Source organism: Amblyomma maculatum, chromosome 3 (genome assembly GCF_055883805.1).
Source record: "Amblyomma maculatum isolate TAMU_Amacu chromosome 3, ASM5588380v1, whole genome shotgun sequence".
In the NCBI taxonomy this organism is placed as follows: Eukaryota; Metazoa; Arthropoda; class Arachnida; order Ixodida; family Ixodidae; genus Amblyomma; species Amblyomma maculatum.
The window spans coordinates 150,235,938-150,263,762 of NC_139346.1; the positions used below are offsets into that span (position 1 = coordinate 150,235,938).

The 27,825-nt window shown below is 47.1% G+C and overlaps 1 protein-coding gene across 1 annotated transcript; it reads left to right on the forward strand.

The window, feature by feature from the left end:
• The first annotated feature begins 2,705 nt into the window (after window positions 1-2,705).
• On the forward strand, window positions 2,706-27,299 carry LOC146196437 (fatty-acid amide hydrolase 2-A-like). Its single transcript, XM_084598194.1, has 7 exons — window positions 2,706-3,021; window positions 9,557-9,776; window positions 18,747-18,956; window positions 19,558-19,677; window positions 20,112-20,266; window positions 21,738-21,833; window positions 25,465-27,299. The coding sequence occupies exons 1-7, from the start codon at window positions 2,833-2,835 to the stop codon at window positions 26,038-26,040; spliced, it is 1,566 nt and encodes a 521-aa protein (XP_084454320.1). The 5' UTR covers window positions 2,706-2,832; the 3' UTR covers window positions 26,041-27,299.
• Window positions 27,300-27,825: the final 526 nt, after the last annotated feature.

Here is a 27,825-nt window from a genome sequence, read left to right on the forward strand (position 1 = left end):
CCATATGCCCTTATGGAAAACAAGATACATGTGCCATTGTGATCGATATGGCACCCTATTTCTCTTACGCGACTCCGCAAATATTTGAACCTAAAGGCTTATTCCTCTCAACAATTAATCGGGCGCAAGTTTTCCGTTGTTCCTGCTTTTACATCAATTTGAATAGGATTCGTGGTATAAGTAGCTACCGGATATGTGTTTTTCGTGCAGCGGAAGAAACTGCAGTGATGCTGGAGGCTGGAAGAAGTCTAGAGAGTTTTTCAACATGGAGGAACAGCAAGATGTGCTAGAGGTTCTGAGCACTCTCACAGAAGACGAAGGTGCCTTAAGCGGAGAGGACGCTGAATAAGCTGAATATTATGCAAGTTTCACATTCATGAAACAAACTTTATGTCGTTTTACGACCCTACATAAGGCATAACTTTTTACTAGCGTAAAACATCCACGTAAGAAGGACTAGGTGTCGAGCTCGGAGTGCTTATTTTAGCACCAAGTTAACTGTGCTGAGGTTTAATGCACTTTCTTTACACTAGAACTTTTCTTTGAACGGAATATTTTCACATTCTCCTGAAAGTTTGTACGCTTTTTAATTATACAGGGTTTTAAACTGTTGACAGATAGTTATGAACGACCTAGGGAGAGATACTTCAGTGCGGCCTCTACAGACCGCTTGAACAGCTAGGCGGAGATTACGTGTGGGATAAAGCTCAGTGCAAAAAGAAAAAAAAAACTAAAATTAACTAATCAACTTTTTTTTTTTTATTTTGAATTCAGGGCCCAACATGATTACAATAAATTGAAAATAATCTTTATAGGTCCTGAATCCTGTTTTTAAACGTTTTTATTCGCACGCAATTTTGAAATTATGAATTTCAAAATAAAACTGTATCGCTCCTAAAGTTTTCCGCAATGTCTGTATTAAAATCGCTTCACTGGCTGCAGTACTTATGCAGAAATCACGCTCACCGTTTCTCCTGCATGAAATACATATATGGTTTCGTACCTGCTGTGTTAGAAAGGCAAGCGACACCATTGTAATGTTTTGCCCTGGGGCATAAGCAAACTTTGCGAGCTAGATATTGTCTGTTTCGACGTTAACATTTTAAAATTCGTTCCCAACAAAAATTTAAATTCTACTCTAAGTTTCATATTGATGACCTTTAATTACCTATTATACTACTGACCGCTCAGATGAAATAAATGATGGTAAAAATGGAAATTAGGTAATTTCAGGAAGCTAATGGTTCAGTCATTGAGCTCTAACACGAACTTATCATACAACTGCACAGGCCGAACCGACGTATCAACGCGCATCTTAAAATACCAATATGTAAACAATTAAAAACCACCGGTAGAATGAGCCTAGTACTTGCGTTTGTGAAACGACGTAATTGCCTGTACAGGCTCAAGAAGGATTCACAGAAATTACAATAAAGTAAGTGTGGTTTTTTTTTTTTTTGAGAAATTAGCTATTAGGTATCAATAAAAGGAAAAAAAATGTTTATCTTGTTCCTTGTAGGGGTGAAATGGTCTCTATATCTCGAATAGCTAGATGAATTTCACGCCAGCAAGACGCGAAGCAAGCTATCCGCCTTAGCCGCGTTTAAACAGTAAAAGTAGCCCGATGGATGAAGCCTGCAGCGCACATGCGTTCCACTACATGACAACCACTCATACTTTCCCAATTCAGGCATTCACGTCGATGCTCGGCCTCAGTACATATTTAAATACAATACCACCTCGAAGGCAGCGTGTTGCACTGGCAGTGGCAAAGAATTCGTTTCATGCGATTTTGGCCCAGGTTTGATTTTCGCTTGTAGTGGTCAGTGCATATGTTCTGTGGGAAATCAATAATGTGGTTTGTGTAAAACCGCATGCAGCCATAGTGTCCGTAAAAAAACAACTCAGCGGCTGATGTTTCTGAAAACTCAAACTTTTCTTGTTTTTTTTTTTTTTTCTCCGTAGAATTTCACCATTTTCTGCATAAAAGGGGTGCCGCTGAGGGAGCTTACGGCTTAGTAAGCAGGAAAAGTTTAACACTTTTAACCGCATACGGATGTCCTACTTAATCACGAAGTCACATATTCCATGGGCCGCATATACAAGAAGTTGCACATACCGCGGGCCGCATAAAAATATGCCGCCTAAAACAAGGCCGCTTTCGATGAGTGCTGCACGCACGAACAGCTTACAGGCGTCGTTAATTTGTCCCTGATTCCCGTGTCGACGGCGCGCTAATAAGCCGGGACTTGATTAAGAGCGTATAAAAGGAAAATGATGCACTGAATATAGTTTTGCATATCGTTGAAATGTCCCTGCTTTAGTGTTGCTGTTGTACAGCGCATTTTTCGCGTCTTATCAAACAAATGATAAGGAGGTGGGCAGGAAGCGATAACAACGAATATGGAAAACAAGGCTTGCGAGTTGAAAGCTTGTGGCTAACGCTATTTTTTCACCCCGTGGTCAGTGTTCTACAAAGAATTCAACAATTCAAGGAAAAAAGAAATGCCATTAAAATGAAGCTTGAACCCTGAACATTTTTAATAAAGCCTCCAGTGCTCGAACTTTGCTCCCTATGCCTATCTAGGAGTGATCAGCTCTCCTCGAGACCTGTAGCCCGGGCTATTGTAAGGCGCCCTCGAGTTATCAGGTAACGACCGTCCTAAAGTAGAAGCATGGGTCCCCTCCCCACATAGCGATAAAAGATAGCTGGTTCATACATGTTTGAGCTGCAGTAGTATACTGCTGCCAGCGATGCATAGCAGCACGCACATCGTTTCTGCTGCCTAAAAACTGAGTGGCTCTTTCAGAAACGCAAAGTGTTAATTCGTGATGGCTTCCTTCCTGAAAAGCTGTAGGACAGTGCTTGTCGAGCTGGTCGTGTACCTGTGGTGCAACGCTACGAGGTTCCTGTTTCACCTGTGGTTTTCTTGGCAAAAGCCACGACCGCTGCCACCACCAAAAGACGACATTCTACTGCGATCGGCGACATCGCTCGCTGCTGCTATCAGGAAGGGCGAGGTGAGGCAGTGCTCCCTTTCTCTTTCTTCACCTCTGCTTTTAGTGCGGTTTCCATCTGTCTCGGGAGATGTCTGTTGTGTGAACGGCATCGAAATCAGGATAACATAGCGTGCACCTCGTCTAAAAGGGGAGGGGAGGAAGGGGGGCGGGCGCTGAAATGTTTAGTTAAATGTGCAGACGGGTTGGGTTGACTTGGAGCTCATGACGGCAAAGGGCATCCTACTCCGTGTGCAGCAGTTGGCGGTTATGACACTAGATTGTATGACGCAATGTCAACGACGGGCGCTGAGTGTTTATGACAGGTTGGATGCAGGCCACTTGATTTGACATTTAAAAAATACAGGCTGAAGCACTTTTATGTATTGGCAAATTTATTCTCTGTAATTAGGAGTGTGTCAGTATGTTTTTGCTTATGTATAAGATATCCTAGAGGTCGAAAACCTCCGTGGCTCTCCACCACGGCACCGCCGTTTTTCCGCTTTCACTCCCACCTTCCCATAGGGGACTGATCAGGTGTCCATAAAAAGTGTGATAAATAGTGCCTCTTTCCTTTCCTGTAAACGAAATATATATTACTAAATTTAATATCTAAAATATGGTATTCAGACGACTTGCTTGTCTTCGTTTCGAGTCTTCCTTCTGTTCGTTCTTTGTTAATTGTTGATTGGGGCACGCGCAGTCGCTTTTTTAGTGCTTTCAAGAAAACGAAAAAAAAAAGGAATATGTAACTAGATTTAAAAATATTTGTGACAGCCAGACGACTCTACTCAATTGAGGGCAGTAATACGGTTGCGAACCAGCTTAGTATCCTCGACCTTGGCGGAGCAGTTAAGAAACCTTCAGGGGCAGCAGACTCATCCACCCTCCGCAGCGTAAAATCAAATTACACAATCAATAACGTGGTGCCAGCTTCCTACTAGCTTATGCAGATATCCGTAGTTGCACACCAGAACACAGCGCCAATGTCGACTGCTCGGCGAAGTAGTACCAAGGTGAACCAGAGCGGAAATCGTGACAGGGAATGAACATGCGAACCGTTCTTTCTTCTCGGCTGTCCTACTTCGCGCTAAGCAATCCTGTGAAATGTATTTTGTGGCCAAGTTCGGAAAGTATTTTTTCCTGTTGTGTCTGTGTTTGTTGCTTAGGGTGGTGTAAACTTGTGACCTGCATAGCAAGACTCCTGTCAGGCTTGCGTGACATCTCGAGGGCGCGTTTGCTTTAACTAAATTATTGTGCCTATAACAAGGTACCAATATATTATTGCGAAAGCAATACTACTCTAGGTTTCGAGCTTTCAGCATAGCGCGGCGGTAGTCACGTCTTACCCACGTGACGCTGTGACGTCACACCCCACGTGACACTAGGGTTTGAGCTGGGCTGCCAACTCAAGCGGTCGGCGTAGCGCGGCGGTAGCCACGTCTGGCCCACGTGATGCTGTGACGTCACATCCCACGTGGGCTGGCAGGAGCTGCCAACTTGGGTCTCTCGTTTCACATGGGACGGCTATGCCTGAATCAGCCTGCTCGGACCCTGGCATTCACGTTACCCCCATAGGTCACAAGGCACGTTCATACGGGTTGGTTAAAGCGGGGCTATATATTTGGGCTGAGGAAGGAAAAAAAAAAGAAAAGAACGCTCTGTCAACCGTAGCTAATACTCTCGCTCAATATTTGGTTCTGCAGCGTTGAACCCTTGTAATTGTTTTAAGTTGGTTTGTAAATATCGATTGCAATTGGTCGGTGTGTATGACTGGTTGTTTACGGAAATGTGTGCTATTTACAGATATCATCCGTACTGTATGCACTTTGGTTGCAGCGTATTAGTGCGCCTATGTACAGCAGCCTTTTATGTGCAGGAACTGCTTCGCACTAATCGGAACAGCACGCAGACAATGCCCATTACCGCAACAGAAATTGGGGGCGTGCTTTTGCCCTAATACACACACATCTCTGTCATCTTAAGGGCAGCAGCGCCTCGCAATAATGTCAAAGGATTGGCCAGCTGTGCAACACTATGTATCTAGGAAACTAAGCATAGTTGTGCCCGTAGTGTGAGGGCGCCCCGAAACTGATGGAAATAACATGGCTGTGTAAAAATACCCGCCTTTTTGACAACAGCTAATGATCTTCAGTGGAGTATGACAAACTCGGACGTGTACAACGAGCGAAAGCTGTCATCGATAAGCAGGCACCTTAGGCCAGCCGAGTTCGAACTGACCTCAGCCAGTGCTTTACATCCAATACCTACCCCCTATTACTGAGCAATAAACATTTTGATTGATCAGACTGTCAGGGAAACATTTACAGAAAATTTATTGACACCCCAGAAAGCTTGTTGCATAGTACTGTAGTGCGCCGCCGGGGTGGCGCAGTGGTTACGGCGCTTGACTACTGTTCCCAAGGACGCGGGATGGCATCCCGGCCTCGGCGGCCGCTTTTCGATGGAGGCGAAGAGCAAGGCGCCCGTGTGCTGTGGGGTGTCAGTGCAGGTTAGAGAACCCCAGGTGGTCCTAAATTTCCGGAGTCCTCCGCTACGGCGTCTCTCATAGCCTGAGTCTTTTTGGACGTTAACCCCACAAACCCAATCAATTATAGTTCTGCAGTCTCAACAGTGCACTAGTTTGGGAAAAAATAGAAAGAAGCGATGTTGTGGATTCATTTAGGTACTTTTTTATAGACGTAGCTGCTTATATAGAGACCATTCGCTGGAGTAAAAGGCAGTCGTTTTCCTCTGACTTCAGCGAATACTCGGGCGTTTACGTGCTTTTGTCAGGCTATGTCGACAATGGCAGCACTGCGTAGAAAACGCAAGGCCTCTAAGGTTCCATCTTTATTTAACTGTTAAATGAAATATGTTATCATCTGATGGTGAAAACAGTGCAGACGACAAACGGCTACAGTTGTGTAGCAAAGATGTAGATTTATTACTTGGCTGACTTACGCCATCTACGTGTAGCGCCCGCAAATCACTCATTGCTGACAATAAATGTTTTCCAATCCATAATACGCCGATAAAGGAATGTATAATACGGCGGAAGTTAGCAAGTGCGCCCAGCCATCGTCAGAGTAGAGTCATTGCCACTTTCAAGATAAAAGCTGAGAGCAGTGTACGAAGAAGGGGAAAAAAAGACTGCCGTAATATCTAATCCTGTTGAAGGAGTTTCTCGTGGCGGCGACATTTCAAGATAAAGGCCGTCACGTCTCGCGTTACGAACAAAGCGATAAACCAAGTTCCGGTGCTTTGTCGATGAACAAATAAGCATAACAAAGGCTGGCGTTGTTAGGGTTAGGTTACACGTTTTATTCTGAATGTAAATACTGATTTGTGATGTATTTGTTCCCTAGGATGTATCTTTATGTGCACTTTCCTTTGTTGTTTCTCATGTGTATTTCCTGTTTTGGTCATTTGTCGCCGCTCATGTGAATGTCTAATGTGAACGTCTAATGTCTAATAAAACTTTTTCTAAGCACAGGTTACACATTTCTTTGTTGTTCGTCCGGATGGTCTCGCCATGCCGGCACTGCTGTATTGAGCGTTATGAAGTGTCATGTGGTGTTTCTTCTAAACGCCCCCCTCCCCCCCCCCCGTCCTTTTTCCCCCCTTTTTGGGAGGGATGTTGAAGTCTTAAAGCGTGCATGTTGTGTGCTTTCTAGCTTGGCATTAGTGCAGTGGTCGTTGTGCAGGGCGAACCTGCAGCTTGTATATCATTGTTCGATATAGTGTTGGACCGAGTGTATAGTATATAGTGTGTATATGAGCATGTATTCTCAATTTTTGGAGTTGCAATAAACTTCTCTTCAGTGTTAGGGTTAGGGTGAGGGCGGACAGTGTGTATTGTATATAGTGTGTATATGAGCATGTATCCTCAGTTTTTGGAGTTTCAATAAACTTCTCTACAGTGTTAGGGTTGATCTTTGAACGCTTACGAGCTCCGGGCGATTCCATCTGAATGACACGCCTGACTCCAGCTCCGTTAAGTGTGATGATGCAGGACAAATTCTTGACAAATCGTTTCAAATACGCACGCTAGCAGTCCTTGAAATACATCACTAGCTTTCTTTTGCATCGGTTGCAGACACTCCAAGAAAGCAGATATTTTTAATTTTTCAGGGGGCACCTTACCATTGCTAAATTGTGGCTAAAGAGCTGCTTCTCGTGAGCGAAGGGGAATTTTTCTGGCTTTAGGGTTAGCGTTGACGACTTGATTTCTTTCAGCATTGAGGGAAGCATTTGCAACAGGTCGTTGAAGTTCGAAGCCAAGACGATGATACCACCTGAGTGCTATGAATTCATTTTATATTTTTTCTGCCGTTCACGTCATAGAACGCGGAATTCACTTAGCCTGCCCTATACGCTATCTAAAGTGAGAAAACTGTGCTTCGCGAGCGCCTTCGACTGAACAACCATTTCTCATGGGTTGAGTGGTGTGCTGTTCACTGCACCGTTTTACGACATAAAGTGCCACTTCAACCTTTTCTTTGCTCCGTCGTTAGGATATAAATTGCTTCAATAGTAATGAAAAGGCCATAAATTATTCTGCACTTCGCTTCTGCACAGCTTAAGATAGAGGGAATTTATTGTCTTCCACACACATAGGTACTTGTATACACACGCACACGCACTGTAGTACATACATGGGAGGACAACGAAAGGTGCGATACTAGCAACATCACAGAACACAAGCTCAAAAGGAATAACAATGAGAAACTTAAAAACAGATGATTAAATATTGTATGGCAATACACTCCTTATGATTCGAGGTACGTAACAAAAGGGTGGGAGGGGAGGTTAGTATGGCAAAGCTGGCATAACAAGCCTGCCGTCCCGAACGACGAAGAAACGGGTGGGCCAGCGCTGCAGAAACCGCGCCTGTCCATCTCTGTCCAGTTGATCAGAGAGATACCTCCACAATAGAAGACACAGTCGCTGCAGCGCTGGGTACATGCCCCTGGCTGGTTGTCTACGGGCTTCCGCAAGGCAACGCCTCTTCCACAGCACAAAATATATACAGGCGACTACTAGCCGCGCAAAACATCCGCGTGGTGGCCTGGCGCCAGGGCCACCGTGCACGGAGAACATCCTTCTAAGCGCCACACGACCAGCGCGACTGGGCATTCAAAGAACGCGTGCCTCATGGTTTCCGTGCGGCGGCAGTTTGGTCATTGGTCATTCGGCACGACATGCCACATGGCGAGGCGTTCTCGCGTGGGTAACACGCCCCATCGCCGGCGCCACTCGAAATCGCAGACCTCGGGAGGCACACGGCTCACCGCCCACCGACGCCACCTGTTGACGGCCGTGCGGTAGGTCGTCACGGTTTAGACTCGAGGCGGCAACCATCTCGCTGACTTGCATTGCGGGCACCTCAAAAATATTGATGTCAGGCAGGTCGCTGTCGACCGCTGTCTTAAAGCCTGCTACCGTTTGGTAGAACCTGAGAGGCCGTTCAGCCTGTGGGCCCAGGTGCTGGTCTGCAGTAAAGGCCCGGCGAGCTGTACTCAGCCAGTACTGTAACAGGGAGCGCCCCGGGTACAGCGGACCATTGAGCAGCGTGGCGACCAGTTTCGACGCGAGCACTCGGCCCACCGTGTTGACGCATGGCAGCCCGATGCCTCCTCTTGCGGTAGGTGAAGGAAACTGCGCGCGACAAGAGCTGTCCCGCCATACCAGACAAACACCCCAGCCAGGGAGGCGAGGCGACCTGCCGTTCGACGCGGAATCACCGCAACGCGCAACGCGCTTAAGATGTAAAGACAATTTATTGAGTACGTACATACATATAAAAACGCACATTAATCACAGAGCAAAGCATTATACAAAACACTCTATGGCACATATATATAATGAAAAACATGATTCCCTAGAGAGGGGAAAATAATAGAAGGGGGGGTGGGGGGAGTTCGTATGACAAAGCTGGCACAACAAACCTGCCGTCCCGAACGACGAAGAAACGGGTGTGCCAGCGCTGCAGAAACCGCGCCTCTCCATCTTTCTCCAGTTGTCCAGAGAGATACTTCCACAATGGAAGACGCAGTCTCTGCAGCGCTGCGTACATCAGGCCACTGCAGAAAAACAATCCCGCACAGAAACACACGCACAGCAGAGCCCGCGCAGTCTATCGGTCAGTGCACGCGTTGACAAGGGAGCGGTCGCGCTGCCGCTAACCTTGGGGAAACAACATGTTACTGATGCTTCTAACTATGACGGAGAAATAGTTCACGCCACGCGAATGGCTTGAGGCGAAACGCGCCGGGCGATATCAGAAATAAATCACGAGAAGAAGCAAGCCGTCTTTTAGCATTGCGCATATCGTCACCGGTAGCGCTTATCGCATGCCGCCGCTCCAGATGCGTAAAGGGGTTTTTGTGGTAGTGCGCAATACGCGGTAACATTAGCGGTAGCTTTATGTGGTCTAAAAACGCGTCGAGTATTCGTGAAACCGCATTCCGCAAGTCTGCGAATAACTGCGCGCATTGCTATAGCGTGTTAATTCAAATGAAGGCAGCTCACCGTCTTCCTTTTCTGTTTATTGCAGGTAAAAAGCGTCAAGCTTGTTTCAGCCTACATAAAACGCATCCGGGAGGTGCAGCCCATCATCAACGCTGTTGTAGAGGAGCGTTTCGAAGAAGCACTTCAAGAAGCTGAAGAGGCCGATCGTTTAGTGGCCTCCGGAACCATGAATGTGCAACAGCTAAGCAAAGAGAAACCACTTCTGGGCGTGCCGTTTAGCGTCAAAGACAGCATCGCCGTGAATGGTATAGAATTTTTTATCCTCAAGCGCTGAATGAAAAGTTTGTTTTATATGTTTCTTACTCTCTTCAGTCGAAACCGATCAGAAAAATTTAGTGTAAATTTGCTCCGCATATGTGCTGTGAATGGCGCGATAATAATCGTCATGAAACCAGTACAGGAGAAAAAACCGCCGGGATGACATCGATTGAGTACATATCTATGGAAGGCAGCTTAGATATTTCAGTAAAGTTTGAAGTCATATATGCAGTCATATATGCAGGTTTTGTGCTGCAGCACGAATGCCACATGGTTGTCCATGCGCATAATAAAGATTGATTTATTATTACTAAGGCGAAAGCCTTTAATGGCTCATACTGTCGTGGACAAAGGCTGTCGCATGGTGATAGTGCGCGCTGCTATCGCGTGGGGTTCCTTGGCGTGCGTTTAAGTGTGGGATTGCAGACGGCAGGAACGCTAGACAAAATAACAATTCTGGAGGAAAGGCGCAGTACCTGTCCCACTTTGTCAGACAAATGTGCGCTTGGATGGTGCGCCATCGCTCCTGTCGCGTGGCGTTCCTTTGCCCGCGTTCAAGTGTGGGATTGCAGATGGCAGCCCGCCGGGGTGGTGCAGTGGTAAGACGCTCGACTACTGTGCCGGAGTACCCGGGTTCGATCCTGACCTCGGCGGCTGCCTTTCAATGGAGGCGAAACGAAGAGGCGTCCGTGTGCTGTGCGATGTCAGTGCACGTTAAAGAAACCCAGGTGGTCGAAATTTCCGGAGTCCTCCACTACGGCGTCTCTCATAGCCTGAGTCGCTTTGGGACGTTAAACCCCACAAACCAACCAACCAACTTACTGCGCGGTTCAGGTGTCCACATAAGAAAGTGTGACAGATACTGCGCCTTTCCCTTCCTGTGAACCAATTATTAACGTGGTAGCGTTGAGGCCCCCTGTCGCAGAAAAGTCGGTGTCGTCGTCGGCGGCCGTCGTCCCGCGTCGTCCGGCGTTGGCCGTGAGCGAAAAATCCCAGAAGCCCCGCCGGGGTGGTGCAGTGGTAAGGCGCTCGACTACTGTGCCGGAGTACCCGGGTTCGATCCTTACCTCGGCGGCTGCCTTTCAATGGAGGCGAAACGAAGAGCCGTCCGTGTGCTGTGCGATGTCAGCGCTCGTTAAAGATCCCCAGTTAATCGAAAGTATCCGTAGCCCCCCAATACGGCTCCTCTTTCTTTCTATCCACTTTCACTAACACCTCCTCCATTCCCTTATCATACCCTTACTGCGCCCCCGCCGGGGTGGTGCAGTGGTTACGGCGCTCGACTACTGTGCCCAAGGACGCGGGATCGAATCCCGGCCTCGGCGACCGCTTTTCGATGGAGGCGAAAAGCAAGGCTCCCGTGTGCTGTGCGATGTCAGTGCACGTTAAAGAAACCCAGGTGGTCGAAATTTCCGGTCCTCCACTACGGCGTCTCTCATAGCCTGAGTCGCTTTGGGACGTTAAACCCCACAAACCAACCAACCAACTTACTGCGCGGTTCAGGTGTCCACATAAGAAAGTGTGACAGATACTGCGCCTTTCCCTTCCTGTGAACCAATTATTAACGCGGTAGCGTTGAGGGCCCCGTGTCGCAGAAAAGTCGGTGACGTCGTCGGCGGCCGTCGTCCCGCGTCGTCCGGCGTTGGCCGTGAGCGAAAAATCCCAGAAGCCCCGCCGGGGTGGTGCAGTGGTAAGACGCCCGACTACTGTCTGGAGTTCCCATGTTCGAACCCAACCTCGGCGGCTGCGTTTCGATGGAGGCGAAACGAAGTGGCGTCCGTGTGCTGTGCGCGTTAAAGATCCCCGGGTGGTCGAAATAACTCCGCAGCCCTCCACTACGGCTCATCTTTCTCTCTTTCCACTTTCACTCCCACCTTCCTCCCTGCCTTTACGGCGCGGTTGAGGTGTCCACAAAAAAAAAAACAAATTAATTACCGCGCCTTTCCGTTCCTATAAAAAATCAGTTGAAGTTGAAAGTTTATTTTTCCATAAAAAAACACACAGCTTTCTTTACCATTATTCTGTGCTATTGGACAGGGTTGATGAAACGAATGACCTTGGTGTACTTTTTGACCGCACCCTTAGCTTCTCTCATACTGAATGCATAGCTCAGCGGGCTATGCGCACACTCGGATTCGTTTGCAGACTTTCGAGAGAGTTCCGTACTCCACTTCCGTTCTTAAAACTGTACCTGTCCATATAGTTGCCGCTCTTGGAGTACGCGTCGGTTGTTTGGAATGGCACTTGCAAATCGAACTTGGACAAGGTTGACAGAGTATAAAAAAAAGTTTTACGGATATTTCGATAGCCCCGCCGTTGTGGTGCAGTGGTAAGACGTCCGACTACTGGGCCGCAGTACCCGGGTTCGAACCCAACTTCTGCGGCTGCGTTTCGTTGTGTTGTGGTGGCTGTAGGAAGAAAGAAAAGAAAATGCATGGGCCTGCTACTGGCTCTGTAGCTGAGCCACTGATTGATTGATTTATAGGAAGGGAAAGGCGCGGTAACTGTCTCACTTGTTTTATGTCTTCGCTGAATCGTGTAGACAGAAAAGAAATTAGAGAAGAGAGAAAAGGAAGAGTGAAAGAAGGACGCGCGCCGCAGCAACTACCGTCGTCCACTACCGAAGCGGTGGCGGGTGCAATGACTGTCTACAACATATAAAACTTCAATGGCAGGCTAGCCCCCGCCGCAAGCGGCGGTGAACTACCTGTCCCAGCCTCAAGATGGGAGCCTCTCGCGTTTCGATGGAGGCGAAACGAATAGGCGTCCGTGTGCGGTGCGATGCTGTTGTGTTGTCGCTGTAGGAAGAAGGAAAAGAAAATGCACGGGCCTGCTACTGGCTCTGTAGCTGAGCCGCCTCCGCTGCCTCGTGCGGACAGAGGGGAAAACAGAAGAAAGGAAAAAGAAAGAAAGAGCCACAAAATTCAAGGTTCCGGTGGTATTCTCCGCTTCATGCAAGCTCGGTAGGGTGTGCCAGAAAACGTCCAAGGAGAAGGAAGCATTTCTTGGGTGCAACAAGAATCACAGAAAGCCTTATGTGGCATGCCCAGAGGGAGCAGTTTACAGCATCCCTCTCACTTGCGGCAAGGTATACATCGGCCAAACAGGCCGATCTATTAATGATAGGCTACGGGAGCACAAGAACTCGCTAAGGACTGGCACCGGCTCCAACCTTACCTTACATTGCAGAAAATGTAATGATGGCACGTGTAGAGCCCTTTTGTATGACACGACTGTATTAAAACGATGTAAGGACGCTATCGCCCGACAGCTCATAGAATCATATCATATTGAAAAAACTGGGTCTGGCTGCATGAGTTGTGTCACCATGGTGCTGCACAGAAATGAATATGCCTTTTTAGATAGATATGCAAGATTATAGCTCATCTCATGATAACTTCCCATCACCCGCTGCATATATATTCTGTGTGTTTACATGAATTAAAGCATTGTTGAAAGTGGAGCGCCGTCCTGTGCATCTTTTTTCTGTGTCGTCTTTTAGCGCTGCAAATCTTTTTAGTTACATTTATCTTCCTCGCGTTTTCCTCTTCTTATCCAGCGGCGCGGTCGATGTACCAAAGTCAGTTCCTGGGCCTTGGTTATTTTGGTGGTGGTGGTGAAAAACTTTATTTAGTGGAGCCGCGAAATACTCGTTACAAGGGCTGGGCCGGCTCCTGATCACGGGTGGTGGCCAGCAGGCAGTGCCTGACGGCGACCGCTTCAGCCCAGTCGACCAGTCTCCTTTGTGGAGCCGGTTCTGAGCTGGAGACCGCGATCTCCCAAGCCTCGTTGTCCGTAAGGCGCAATTCGGCCGGTGGTTGAAACTCCGGGCATCTGAACATAATATGTTCGAATGTAGCTCTCGGGGCCTCGCAGAGGGAACATTCGGACTGATGAGTAGAGGGGGAGAAGAGTGCCAGCAGTGCTGGGGAGGGAAAGGTACGGGCTTGAAGGTGTCTCCATGTTATTTGTTGTGGTTTAGTTAAGGAGGGGTGTGGGGGAGGGTAGTGAAGTCTTTCAGACCGGTAGTGTAGTGTAATGTCGTTGTAGGTGATCAGCCGATCTCTGGCACTGCCTAGGTCCTCGGTATCTGTTGCTCGGTCGACGTATGCTCGAGCAGCAGCATTGGCCGCTTCGTTACCGGGGTTGCCCGAATGGGCTGGTACCCAGACAAGGTCTATGGGTCGGGGGGTTTGAACGTTGGTAGTTAAGATTTTGTGAGAGGCAGCATGTAGCTGGCCTCGGGCGAAATTTTGTATGGCAGTTTTAGAATCGCTGAGGATAAGGGTGGCAGTGGAAGAGACTATCGCGATGGCTATAGCGGATTCTTCCGCTTCTACGGACGTTCGGGTAATGATCGAGGCTGATGTGATGTGTTCGAAGCGGTTGGATACCGCGCATATCGCATAAGCTGAGCGTTGTGGATATTCTGCGGCGTCCACGTAGACCGTGTCGGGTTCGTTCGCATGTGCTCTGTGTAGGGCACGTGCTCTCGCTTTTCGTCTGGCCTGGTTATGAAGGGGATGCATGTTTTTCGGAAGTGGGTGGACAGTGAGGTGATCGCGGACTGTCTTTGGAACTTCATAAGTTTCTACTGGAGGGGGACCTAATGGTCTAAGTTGGAGAAAGGAAAGAATGTGGCGACCAGTTGGGGTAGTGGAGAGCCGTCCTAGTTGGGCGATGCGGTGGGCTTCCACCAGTTCGCTGAGGGTGTTATGAACTCCCATGCCTAAGAGTCGATAGGTTGGGGTGCGCTTAGGTAAGCCGAGAGCTGCCTTATAAGCGTGTCTGATGAGAGCATCCACCTTGTCTGTCTCTGTTTTTGTTAGATATAAATACGGAATCGAGTAAAGAATGCGGCTTATAATAAATGCCTGTACTAAGCGTCTGAGGTCATGCTCGCGCATTCCACAGTGCTTGTTGGCTATACGTTTGATTAGGCGGGTGATCTGATGTGTTGTGTTAGTCAGTCTGGAGAGTGTATCCGTGTTAAGGCCGTTGTCTTGTATGAACATACCTAGTATTCGAAGTTTGTGAACTTGTGGTACTGGCTGACCATCTACGGTGATGAGCATAGGGGGTTGGTGGTGTTTCCGCGGGCTTGGGTGGAGTATCAGGAGCTCGGATTTGGTGGAGGAACATGCAAGGCCTATTGAAGCTGCGCATCTTGACACCATGTCTGCCCCCTCCTGAAGAGTTTCTTCCATGCTACCTACATTCCCAGTGGTGGTCCACAGGGTGATATCATCTGCATACAGAGAATGGGAGAGGTTTGGGATCTGTGACAGCTTTTTAGCCATGGGGATGAGTGTGATGTTAAATAAAAAAGGGGAAAGGACTGATCCCTGCGGGGTGCCTCTATTACCGAGGGTAAAAGTGGGGGATTTTAGGGGACCGAACCGAATTTCTGCTGTGCGATCCCGGAGAAAGGCTGAAATGTAAGCATGTGTTCGGTTTCCCACATTCAGAGTGGATAGTGCATCCAATATAGAGGAGTGATAGACATTGTCAAATGCCTTTTGCAAGTCTAGAGCCAGCAGTGCTCTTGTGCGTTTGCAGTGTCGGGGATGGAGAATTTCTTCTGATATCTGTAGCATAACATCTTGGGTGCATAGGTGGCTGCGGAAACCCAGCATTGTGTGAGGAAAAAGGTCGCGGGTTTGCATGTGTGTATGTAGCCGATTCAAGACGACGTGTTCAAAAAGTTTACCAAGACATGAAGTTAGCGAAATGGGCCTAAGGTTTGAAAGAGTGAGCGGTTTGCCGGGTTTAGGTATAAAGGTAACCTGAGCGTGCGTCCACTCTGAGGGAAGCGTTCCCTCTTGCCAGTGTTTGTTAAAGAGTTCCGTTATTGCCTGGATGGAGTTTTCATCGAGGTTTCTAAGTGTTTTGTTCGTGACCTGATCGGCTCCTGGAGCAGACGTAGTGCGGAGTTGGAGCATGGCTGCTCTGACTTCATACTTTGTGATGTCTTCGTCTAGCTCATGGTTTTGGGTTCCAAGGTACTGTGGTAAGGGTGTCTTCGGTGTGGTTGTGAGGTATGTATCTTTTAAGGATTGAATAATGTTATCGTTGTCCATGTCTATGCCATGGATAAGACGCGTCACATTTTTCTGCTGTACATTCTTGGTGTGATCGGGTTCAAGAAGGCATCGTAGCAACCGCCACGTGTCCTTAAGTCCTAGGTTTCCAGCAAGGCGGTCGCATACTTGACCCCATTGCTGGTGACTGAGCTGTGCCGCGTGCGTCTCCATTTCCCTTGTGAGAGCGGAGATGCGTAGCTTCAGGGCGCGATTGTGTTTGTTTTTAAGCCATCGCTTCTGTAAGCTCGAGTGAGCTTCCCACATGTGTAGTAATCGGCTGTAAATCACCTCCGAGGTTTGTGTGCACGGCATTTCCGATGTGGCCATGTTCACGTCCTTGTTGAGGTTAGCCAGCCAATTTGTAAGGTGGTCTATCTGCTTCGGGGCCGCGGTACGAAGATCGCGAAAACGATCCCAGTTGGTGATTTTGAGTTTCCTCTTTACACGGGGGGTTAGGGAGGATAGTGAGAAAGAGGTCTCAATTATATAGTGATCGCTACCAAGAGAGGTTTGCGTGTTTGTCCAGTAGCATTGTGTTATGTTTTTCGTGAGTGTAAGATCGGGGTTGGTGTTGTTCTGTACACTGTTGCCGATGCGCGTGTGCTGTTGTGTATCATTGACAAGGGTTATGCCCTCATTTTGGAGAAGTGTCCAGAGTCGGGCGCCTTTACTGCAAGTCGACCAACGCAAGGCGGTTCCTGGCGTTGGTCGAAGCGGCGGACGCGGCGGACCTGGAGCGGACGCGGTTAGTGGAACTCGTCCGGTGCTTGCTTCGGGATTGCCGGGTTGTTTGCTCGGCGTCTGCACCAGCTGTCGAGCGTGTCAGTCTCTTGTTGCCCGGTCTGTTGAATCGCTCCGAGCAATCGCGGGAGCCCGTAAAATGGGGGCCGCCGCATAGAATGCACTGGGGTGGACACGTTGGAGGGTCGGTCGGTACATGGGTCTCCCCACATCGTTGGCATAAGTCCTTTTTGGGTGCCGTGCACACGTCGCTGCGATGTCCCGGACGACGGCAGTTGAAGCAGGCTTCTGCTTTGGCGATGAATGGATGGCAGTGGTAGACCGCTCCATAGAAGCGCAGCTGTTTAGGTACTGATTTGGTATTTATGAAGGTGACCAGAATTGATTTGGTTTGGCCGAGTCGGCGTGCATCGGTGATGAGATAGGAGGGGCTTTGGTTGAACGTTTTTAGCTCTGTAAAAATTTCTTCAGATGTCTGGTCGTAGATAGCATTATAAATGATGCCTCGAATGGCGTTGTCCGGAGGAGCGATATACGTTTTCATTGGGTAGACTTGGTCGATTATCTTTATGGATTCTAGTTGTACATATCTGCGGGCACGGTCTTCGGCTGGCGTGCTGATCGTGAATGAATTGTGCCTGGGGTTGATTCGGATGGCGTCTTGTGTTCGCACTGCGTCTATTGGTAGCTGCAGAGCGCTGGTGACTAGAGACAGCATATAGCCCCCGTTGTGTTTACTTAGGTCGAGGCCTCCACCGGGACGGAACACGATTTTAAGGTCTCGTGTCGGGAGCTTGGGCAACGGTGGCGGACGCTTTAGAACGGTGGAAGACTTGCCTTGCGTAGGCTGCGTTGGTGTGGCTGTGCCGGCCGGGGGCTGATGAGTCGAGCTCGTGGGGGCTTGCTGGGCAGAGAGGACATCGGGGTGAGCCATACGTCGAGCCTCCATGGCTCGGTCCCATCTTGATGCAGTATCAGTAGTCCCATCTTCAGTGCGTACCATGCCGCTGTTGGTGGGCCGTGAAGTCGGGGGAGTGAAGGGTTAGGCCTAGGCCTAATGTGGCGGTGGCCGGTTCCCAGAGCAATCTCAAAGTTTATCCGCAAATTCGGGAAGACGGACCCGAAGAGAGGGTGGACAGGTGCTTAACACCTTCATGCGTCGATTGCGGCTATTCGAAACATGAACAGTCAAGAATTCCGCACTCACGGTCGAAAATTGGAGGTTATTTTGGAATTTTGCCGCAAAGTCATCTTTCTGATGTTACTGCAAATGACGGAGCCGGACTGCGCACACTATGAATTGTCTGCTCTCGTGTTGAGCATTAAGAAGAGCTACAGAGAAATGATCCAGGCGGGTCATGCGCTAGCATGAGTGGAAGTCTTGATATGACTATGGTATTTCATAAATGGTGGCACGAGCACCGCGGCGCAGGGGGTTCCCATGCTGGTGCTAGACGCGTTTCAGTGAGTACTGGTTTGTGTCTCAGTGTTCGCGGTGCATATTGTGCGGATAACGTTCTCCACATACAAGTAAATGCACTGTGTCTGTTCAGAAGAAACAGATGCACAAGGTATTTGTTTTATGCGCATTTTTGCGTTATCATCGTAGATCCCATTGTATGACGTGAGTGACCGATTCGAACAATTCTGTGTCCCTTCACTTATTTTTCGGATACATACATATAGTGCTGCTTGGTGCATGAAAAATACTGGAAACGTATTGTAAAACATCATGGCTATTCAACAAATCCTCCGGTGGGATACAGAACAATTGACTTTGCCCATTCTAGAACAAGCCTTTTAATTATATTGTGTGCAATTCAACGCTGCTTCCATTAATACGGTGCCATACATGCCTATTATTCTGGTGCTACAGGCACAATATAACGTATTAGACCGGTAAGCCATATATCAGGGCACCTATAGTGCACACTCGAATGAATCGTACCGGTCTGCCGTACGCGCGCGAATGTATCAGATCGATCTACTCTGGGGTCATGCCATACAGATGAAAACCTAGGCCTGTGAGCCCACCAGCCGCAAGAGAAAATCTTGCTGCCAGCCAGAACACATAACCATACCTTTGGCATATTGTGCACGAAGAGGAATTGCGCAATCTCTGTCTCTATGCAGGTATGCTGCAAGACGCCGGTTCGTTATTGTACCGCGGGCGCCGCGCCGTGGAGGACGCACCTACAGTGGCCCGGATGCGCGCAGCCGGAGCTATCCCTCTGGTGCTGACCAACGTGCCGGAGCTTTGCATGTGGTCTGATGCCCACAACCTGGTGTATGGTACAACTTGCAACCCGCACGACACTCGCCGTGGACCTGGAGGTAGTAGTGGTGAGTCGAATGGAACCAATCAAGAAGTACACACATCCCATGTTGCTTCCACTGCTAAGCAGCTCTACAGTACATTTTTTAAATATCCGCATCTTCGTATACTGTGTACAATATTCAGACAACAAATATCATCACAGGAAAGTGATTTAATAAGCACTCCGCGGTCTTACGCAGCTTCCAAACACAGGCAGTCCCGCACTAACGCTATAATGTCAGCATTAACAATCTTTGTCCCAAAAATCGCCGCCTCACCGAGTGTTATAGCAAGACAACGCCTGAACACGCATCGGCGTGTTTCTCGGGCCATTAAATGAAATTCATGGCATAAACTGATCTAAGCGTGTGCTTGACCTGTTTGCGTTAGTTTGTCTGTAGACGCGGGTCTTAGAGCTATAGCTGCCATCTTTTAAATCTGTATAGGCGCCCACATTTCACTTTTTGATCGAACGGAATTGTAATGCCGCTAGGAATGAAGGCAGTCTGGGAAAAATCTGCAGGATTTCGGCATGACGATTTTGGTTTCTCGTGAATTTTCGCCACGGACTTGTTGAATCAGCGGACACAAGCTGTGCCTGTAAGCGTGTAATGCTTGTTATTGCAGGTGGAGAAGGCAGCCTTCTGGCTTCAGCAGGCTCTCTGATAGGACTAGGCACTGACATAGGCGGAAGTGTACGAATACCAGCAGCATATTGCGGCATCTTCAGCCACAAGCCAACAGCTGGTGAGTGCCTTGTGGTATTTCAGCTACGTACTGTCTCTGATGTCCATGTTCGTATTTCAGTGTATGAAATAATTTCGAAGCTCGATCCTGTCATCGCAGTCATGTTTGGACCTGCGGAGATAAAAGGAATTTAAATTGACTCTCATGTAACAATCCGCCGTTTGAGATTGACGGGTCGTTTTTTTTTCTTTTTTTCGCTAGTCTTTTTTCACAGAGTGTTGTAAACGTTTAACGTGGCGTTCCGAAAAATGACTGATATATAGGCAATAGCAGAATTCATAAAGAGGAAATGTCCTGTATTTAAAGGGTAACTAAAAGGATAACAGAATTAACTAGGGTGTACATGCTCGACTGCATCCATCAAGAGCGACAGCACTTGAGGCACTTGACTTCGATCGTGTCATCAGTATATTTTGGTGTTTATGTCGCCGCAGGAGTGGTGCCAAACACAGGGCTTCTCCCAGACGTTGGAGACAACATGCGAGAATACAACTGCGTTGGCCCAATGGTCAGGTACTCGGAGGACTTGCCTCTGCTCGTGAAGATTCTCGCTGGAAGTACAGCCGAGCGGCTCAGGCTAGACGAAGAGGTCTGTACCTCACTTAAAATACATTTTCCGACAATCAGCAAATAGCGAATTGTGGAGTAGAGGTCCCCTATCGGTTCGGGAAATATGGTAATATCTTGGCGTGATAGCGCAGGCCACGGTGCCGCAGGCTCAAAGCAATTGCAGCCGCCACGCCCATTCGTTGCAGGTTTACGGCCGTGCGCATTGTCCCCCCGCAATCGCCCCGTAACCGTATTCTAAAGCTCGCTAATATGCTTCAAGCGAGGCGTGTTCCAAGAGCCATAAAGTTCATAGCCGAATATAGGTGCTACCCCGGCAACGCCTTTGTTCCCATTGCTCTGTGCTTCAAATCTGCCAGGAAGTTTTCTATTTTTTTTTTTGCCTTAGCGTGCAACATTGATCCCGTCCCACTGATTGATGTTAGCACCACGTTATAATATTGTCATTTCGTTGTCTCGTGATGGTGCTGTTCTGTTCGGCGATAAGCCAGGCAAGGCCCGACCGTGGTTCATTGTTAAAGCAGGCAGAATCTAGTTTCTACACCATAAGTGACTCTAAACCGTTTTTAAAAAATGCTGAGCCTTAGCACAGTCAAATAAAAAATTAAGAGCTGTTCAGAGTCGCCTATGCTAATTTGAAAAAAAAAAAAACAATTATTGCTCTCAAAAGTAATTAATTAGTGAATAATTACCTTGTTATTATTTATCGGCTTGAAAGAGAAAGTGCATGCAAAAGTTGCAGCTCATCTCCAAAAACGCCTAGCTATGTTGTTTAAAAAAAAACTACTATTTACGTAATGTGATTTTTTACCAGCTGAAAACGATGCCTGGCCCAATAAAACAAAATTCCTCTTGACTGCGGCACCACTTTAATTAATACCCCGAGACACATCCGAGATAAAAAAACTTTCCTCGGCCATGCTGTCTACGATGAAGCTAGTTGTACGCACTTGGTGAATGATTAAGTTAACAGCTGGTGATGTGACAGAATTTTTTAAAGGCCTACAGATAGGGCAGTGGAAGTCATAGCGTGCTGGCAAGAATATAGCTAGCAGTTTTTCAAAACGATCTGCAACTTTACAGCACACCTTTTTTTAAGAAAATAATTCAAATAACAGCGAATTGATCATTACAAAGTATTAGAGAACGGTGAACGAAAAAATGGTTAAGGTTTGCATTGGCGACTCCAACAGCTCTAAAGTGGTATGACCGGGCTCGAGCTCAAAGTATATATACATAAACGCACACACACATACATATATATAACTGACAACGGGTAAAAAACAAGCCGCCAGGAAAATTGCGAGCTCGTCTTGAAATATTGAGGTTAAAGATCTAAATTCGATGTGGCTGTTATATCGACTGGTAGTAAGGGTAGTGAACAGCGAGACAAAACATTCCAGTTATTTTTCTCGTTTTTCACCACATTTATCAATATCGGACCAACTTCAAAGCTTGTCATTGTTACTCTACCGACCATCTTGTTATTGCAGGTCGACATGGAAGGACTGAAGGTGTTTTACACGGAATCCGAAGGAAGTCTTTATTTCAGTCGTGTCACTGCAGAGGCTCGTCAGGCTGTCGTGAAGGCAAGTACCATATTAAATAATTTAAAAGGAGCAACACCAAGATAACTCAGCATGTTCTGATGCCTCCTTGCACGAAATCTATCTTGCAAACTGAATATTTAATTCACATTAATTGAGGTCGGTGTAACTACTGCGCGAAGTGCCATGCGTTATAACCTATGTGGACGGTATAGCTAATGAAGAGCGCTGAAAGGCAGGGGCAGGGCAATGTCTCTAGCTGATTTGCAAAAATTCTTGTTGCTAGTCAGCTAAAGTGTCTAGTGATCTCCAGGCAGCAAATAAAAACAAATGATTTTCTGGTTCGGTTTGGTCTGTGGTGGTTTAACGTCCCAAGGTGACTCAGGCTATGAGAGACGCCGTAGTGGTGGGCTCCGGAAACATCGACCACCTGAAGCTCTTTGTAACTTGTAATGACATCGCACAGCAGACGGGCGCCTCACTTTTCGCCTCCACTGAAAAGCAGCCGCCGAGATCGGGATTCGATCCCGCATCCATGGGAACAGATGTCGAGCGCATTAATCACTGCGCCACCGCGGCAGGGAAGAAGCTGTTTCTAAATCTGCGCCATGTACTTTAATGTATCTGGCAAAAAGTCAAAGCTCAGTGCCATGGTGCGAGCCGACTCCGACATGTTACCACGTAAAACGGGAATGTTGGCTATCCTGCCAAACTCCAAATGACACACACGGGCAGTCGGAGACAGTCCTGTAAAGGTAGGACCTGGAAGACCAGCGCAATCTAATTGACCGGGCTAGAAAGCTGACCCAAAGCACCGACGTCGTGGAAAGAGAATGCTGATCACCACTGGCATGAAACCACCACTTTCACTCATTAAATGTTCATTTTCTCGTCCAGCCTGTTAACGTTGTTGTCTTTTCCGTCAATATGGACCAACTAGCCCTGCCCAGCCGTCCCTTTATTTACATAAACTGTATAGACACCGAAGTCTATTGCCTACCCCTTTTTCTACCTTTCCCATGTTGATGATGTAACCACTGTTCGTAAACAAAAATGGTAATCAGTGTACATTGCGTTTTTAACGTATTGAGCAGAGCGGTTTGGAAGTATATTTGTACCTCGTGTTGTGTGTGTGTGGGGGGGGGGGTGGGAGCCTTTGTGGATCAAAGTTTAGTCAAACGAAAACATAGGTGCACGCATTCCAGGGGGAGGAATCATGCGAATGGCAGGGTTTGGACTGCAAGTCCAAATATGCGAAGCGAACGCCCTTTAAATTCCTTAAAGGAAGGAGAACGCGGATTTCTAGGACTTGAAATATACTTAGCTTCGCGGTAGCTTTAGCAGGAAGCTTTTCTTTTTCTTTTTCATGGCAAGTTATGATCAGCTTATTCTAAGGTTTGTTAGAAATTAGACATTTAGTGCTTTTCACAAAGAAGACATAAGAAGTGTGTTAAAGTTTCGCGCATTAAGGTTTTTTTCGCACGCCTTTATTTAGTACAGCTCCCGAGATCTTGGGAACACCAGAGTAACCGCTAAGCATTCACTTCGACTTGTGTTCAAAATAATGTTTAGATTGCATTTACACAGCACGAAGAAAGCAGCAGTCTCGTCATACCGAACTTTGCGGTATGGATAGGATGTTGAGAAATATTGAGAGGGAATTATCTATTACCAGACCGTCGGAAAGCGCAGACCAAATGGCATCGAGAAGCAACATATCCCACAGCTTTTAAGACTACCAAACTGACTAATAAATTCCGGTCACTACCAGAAGATATTATAGGAACAGAAGTTTGACGGCCCAAAAGGTTGACGAAATTATATTGTAGGAGTAGACCAGTCAAGGCACCTATAAGCCTATAAAATAACACACATCTTATCTGCATTTAATAAAGCGAAATAATTGATTTTTGCAGGTGGGTGATTTAAGATGTGCGAGAGCAGATGTTGCGTACTGCCGAAAGCTCATCTCTAAAATATTCTGAAAGCCTAGTTTTCAACATGCTTTACGATACACTAGGTTAGAATTATTAGCTTTCCCATACTGTTTATTATGTGTCTGAATCACTCCTCCCATGCTCGTCAATTTAAGCAGTCCTTTCAAATGCGGAGGCTGTGCGATGTCAAATCTGTACTAGAATTTTTGCGCTTTCAGTTTCAGTACTATGAGATTTTCTTCATGATCGGCTAGACATCATACTGAGTCCATATATATTCAATTGTGAGCACGATGTCCGTACTGACTACGTATACGTCCCGTTTCTATGATTTCAGTCGCATGACAAACATGCCATATTCGTTCGGTGGGCCATATTAACCTAACAGAAGACTAACGCAACGTCCAGAATTATTATCCAGAATGTTTAAGTAGACAAATACTACTACCTTGTTTTGCTTCAGTGTATCATCATCATCAGCAGCAGCAGTAGCAGCAGCCTGATTATACCCCCTGCAGGGCGAAGGCCTCTCCCATATTTCTCCACTTAACCCGGTTCTGTGCTAGCTGCATCCACTTGACCCCTGCGAACTTCTTAAACTCATCCGCCGACCTAACTTTCTGCCGCCCCCTGCTACGCTTTCCTTCCCTTGGAATCCAGTTTGTTACCCTCAGCGACCATCGGTTATCCTCTCTTCGCAATACATGTCCCACCCATGTCCATTTCTTCTTCTTAATTTCCACTAGAATGTCGGTAACTTGAGTTATTTCTCTGACCCACTCTGCACGCTTTCTATCTCTTAATGTTACCCCTACCATTTTTCGTTCCATAGCCCTCTGGGTCGTCCTCAACTTAAGTAGAACTCTCTTGGTTAGCCTCCACGTTTCAGCCCTATAGGTGAGTACAGGCAAGATGCAACTGTTGTATACTTTCCTCTTAAGCGATACCGGTAAGCTGCTAGTAATAATCTGCGAGTGCTTGCCAAATGCGCTCCATCCCAATCTTATTCTTCTTGTTATTTCCTTTTCATGGTCCGGATCTGCGGTTACTACCTGTCCTAAGTAGACATATTCGCCTACTACTTCCAGTATTTCGCTACCTAATGTAAACTGCTGTTCCTTCCCGAGGCTGTTGAACATTACCTTAGTTTTCTGCATATTGATTTTCAAGCCTACCTTTCTACTTTTTCTGTCTAGGTCATCAATCATTATTTGCAGTTCATCCCCCGAGTTGCTTAGCAAGGCAATGTCATCAGCAAATCGCAGATTACTGAGGTATTCTCCATCTACCCTTATCCCCTAACTGCTCCCATTCCAAGTCTCTGAATACTTCCTCTAAACAAGCTGTGAATAGTACTGAGGAGATTGTGTCTCCTTGCCTAACACCTTTCTTTATGGGAATTTTGTTACTTTCTTTATACAGAACTATGGTTGCTGTGCAGCCACTATATATATCTTCCAGCACTTTCACGTACGGCTCGTCTACCCCCTGATTTCGCAACGCCTGCATCACCGCCGAGGTTTCAACTGAGTCAAATGCTTTTTCGTAATCAATGAATGCTATGTATAAGGGCTGGTTATAGCTTCAGTGTATAGCAGTCCATAAAGGAGGCATAAACAGCTTGAAGTGCGTAGAGTGCTTATTAAAAGCCGATTGCGACTGCACGGTATCAGTTCTATACTCTTTATCCAAAGTACCAACACCTATATCAACATTGTTTTGTGGTCGTTTTACAGGCTAAACGCCGGCTCAAGGAAGTAGTTGGCTCAAAAGTTCACCGGCTGCGCATGCCAGAACTTCAGTTTGCAATGGTTACGTGGTTCAAAGTTTCCGCTGCTAAGGAGCCCCAACTTCTCGAGCTAAACGATGGGAACGTGCTCATCGGTTTTCTACGAACTCTCGTGGGAGCTGGCCGGCACACGCTAGCCATTTTGGCTGCCTCCAAGATTGCAGCGGCCTTCCGGTTCACACGCAGGCAGGACGCGGAAGAGTTCCTGGCCTCCGTCGATTCCGTGCGCGAGCGCCTCGAAAAGGTGCTCGGTGACAGCGGTGTTCTCATCCTACCGGCGGAACCAAGCACGGCTCCGTACCACAACCAAGACCTGCTTTTCTGCGATTCACCGGCAATGACGGCGCTGTTCAGTATCCTCAAGATGCCCGTCACAGTGTGTCCAGTTATGAAGGCAGCAAACGGGCTGCCTCTGGCCGTTCAAGTAGTGGCGAAGAGGGGAAACGACCGGCTCTGTCTCGCCGTGGCCAAGGAGATCGAGCGACACTTCGGTGGATGGATAAAGCCTGGAGTTGGAAACTAAACGCAGCGACTAACGTTTGAAAAAAAAAAAATAACTAACAATATTTCGAGGATTTAGTAAAGCGTCGCAAATAGTGGAATAAGAGAAAAACGTTGGAAAAATTGAAATCAAAGTTTCCGTTCCGCAGTGAAAGCCTATAAGCAGTACGATCACATAGCGCTGCCTCACTGACCTACTCGCATCAGGTTAATATGTGTGGGGTTAAGGGTAAATTTGTAATAAATTACCCGCCTTTCTTAAGCGATTGAGGGAAACATGACGTTTAAAGACTGCCTAGTTTGTAAATTAGTAAATAAAGGCACTCATGTTCTTGCCAACCAATTGGTTTCCAAGAAAACAGCCCGTGATTGATTCATAGTAAGGGCAGTCATCTGTCTTCTGCATTCCCATAGCCAAATTGACACAGAATTTCTTCGTTGCTGCAGCAAGAAAACAAGGTCAGCTCGATGTGATTAAGCAGCGCTTGTGAGCTGCAAGTGTGACAAGTGCATCATAGATCACGAGCGGTTACAGTTGTGCTTTCAGAGACTGAAACGCCGTGTGGGTGCATATTTCGGCAGAACCTGCATTTCCTCCTGTGTTCTTGCTCACAGGCGAGGAGTATTGAAAGCAATTAAAACAGTAGTTGATATGAAATCGCTAGCCTTAGGATTCACAATCAGCATTTTTTATCTTTATTCCTGTCACAGCATCAACGAATGTCCAAGCGGACCACCATTCCGTAAGATATTCTTATATCTCCGCCACAGCACGAGTCTATCAAAGGCATACATGAACCCCAGCAGTTCTGTTCACAATATCTGCTTGGTGCAGATACAGCGAACACGTAATTACACCGCATATGTATCTGCGAATACATTTCTCTCTACTATATTTTACTATGCATTGGATGTTTCATTTCCTTTGCGCACACTCACTTTCATTTCTTATACAGCTGTAGAATAAATATGCAAGAAAATGGCAGTTAACTTGGCCCGCACTTACTGCTTGCTTCCTCTGTTCTTCAATTTATAAACCCCTACCCCTACTATTACTACTACAACTACAATTCTCTAACATTTGCACCAAACGAAATGATTAAACCAGTAGTAGAACTGCGGAGTAATAAAATCGTTTTTGAACGAGGTTATTTTCATAAGAGGAAACACAAGCCCAACTTGCTTTTTCCTTCCTTCCTTGCATAACTCCTAGATCTCTCCTGTAAATAGCTAATTGAAGCATTAACCGCTTTAACGAACTTTAGTGTCAACGTGCGCAATTTGACTGACATTCTTCTATTCCATTAATTTTGCCTCTTCCTTCTGTAAAATGCAAATGAACAGACAAAAACGTAAGAATTTTGGGAGATTCTATTCTTGAGCTCGCACTCTGAGACTCAGCTGGGTGTAGTTCAACTGGCCGAACACGCCGGCCGGGTACAAGGGCTCCGGGCCGTGGTTAGGCGGATAATTTGACGCCTATCCTGTATACCTGTAGTTCGAAGAAATCGATTTAACTGAGGTCATGAAACCAGTACACTTTGAAATCGAGTAGTGCACAAATGAATCATCGTGCGCCTCCCAAATTTGGTGGAATGCCTCAGGACGGAGACGAAAACATACAGCAAATGTTTTGCAAGAAAACGAGAATGTCGAAAACCTCCCAGTTGGCTTTTAAAGTTTAGTACGTTTTAAAACATACCTGCGCAGCCAAATCAGTTCGAGACGTTACCGCAATCTTCTCATTTTGCGTAGGAAAGAATGGCCGGCCTAAGTTTGATGGAGCGGAGCGACCAGCGACATTTGG

Bases quoted from the DNA above. Each gene is read 5' to 3' on its own strand.
- LOC146196437 (XM_084598194.1), top strand. From the start codon at position 2,833: ATGGCTTCCTTCCTGAAAAGCTGTAGGACAGTGCTTGTCGAGCTGGTC. The intron at 9,777-18,746 runs GTATAGAATTTT...GTCTCTATGCAG, and splicing joins AGACAGCATCGCCGTGAATG to GTATGCTGCAAGACGCCGGT. The intron at 21,834-25,464 runs GCAAGTACCATA...GTCGTTTTACAG, and splicing joins CTCGTCAGGCTGTCGTGAAG to GCTAAACGCCGGCTCAAGGA.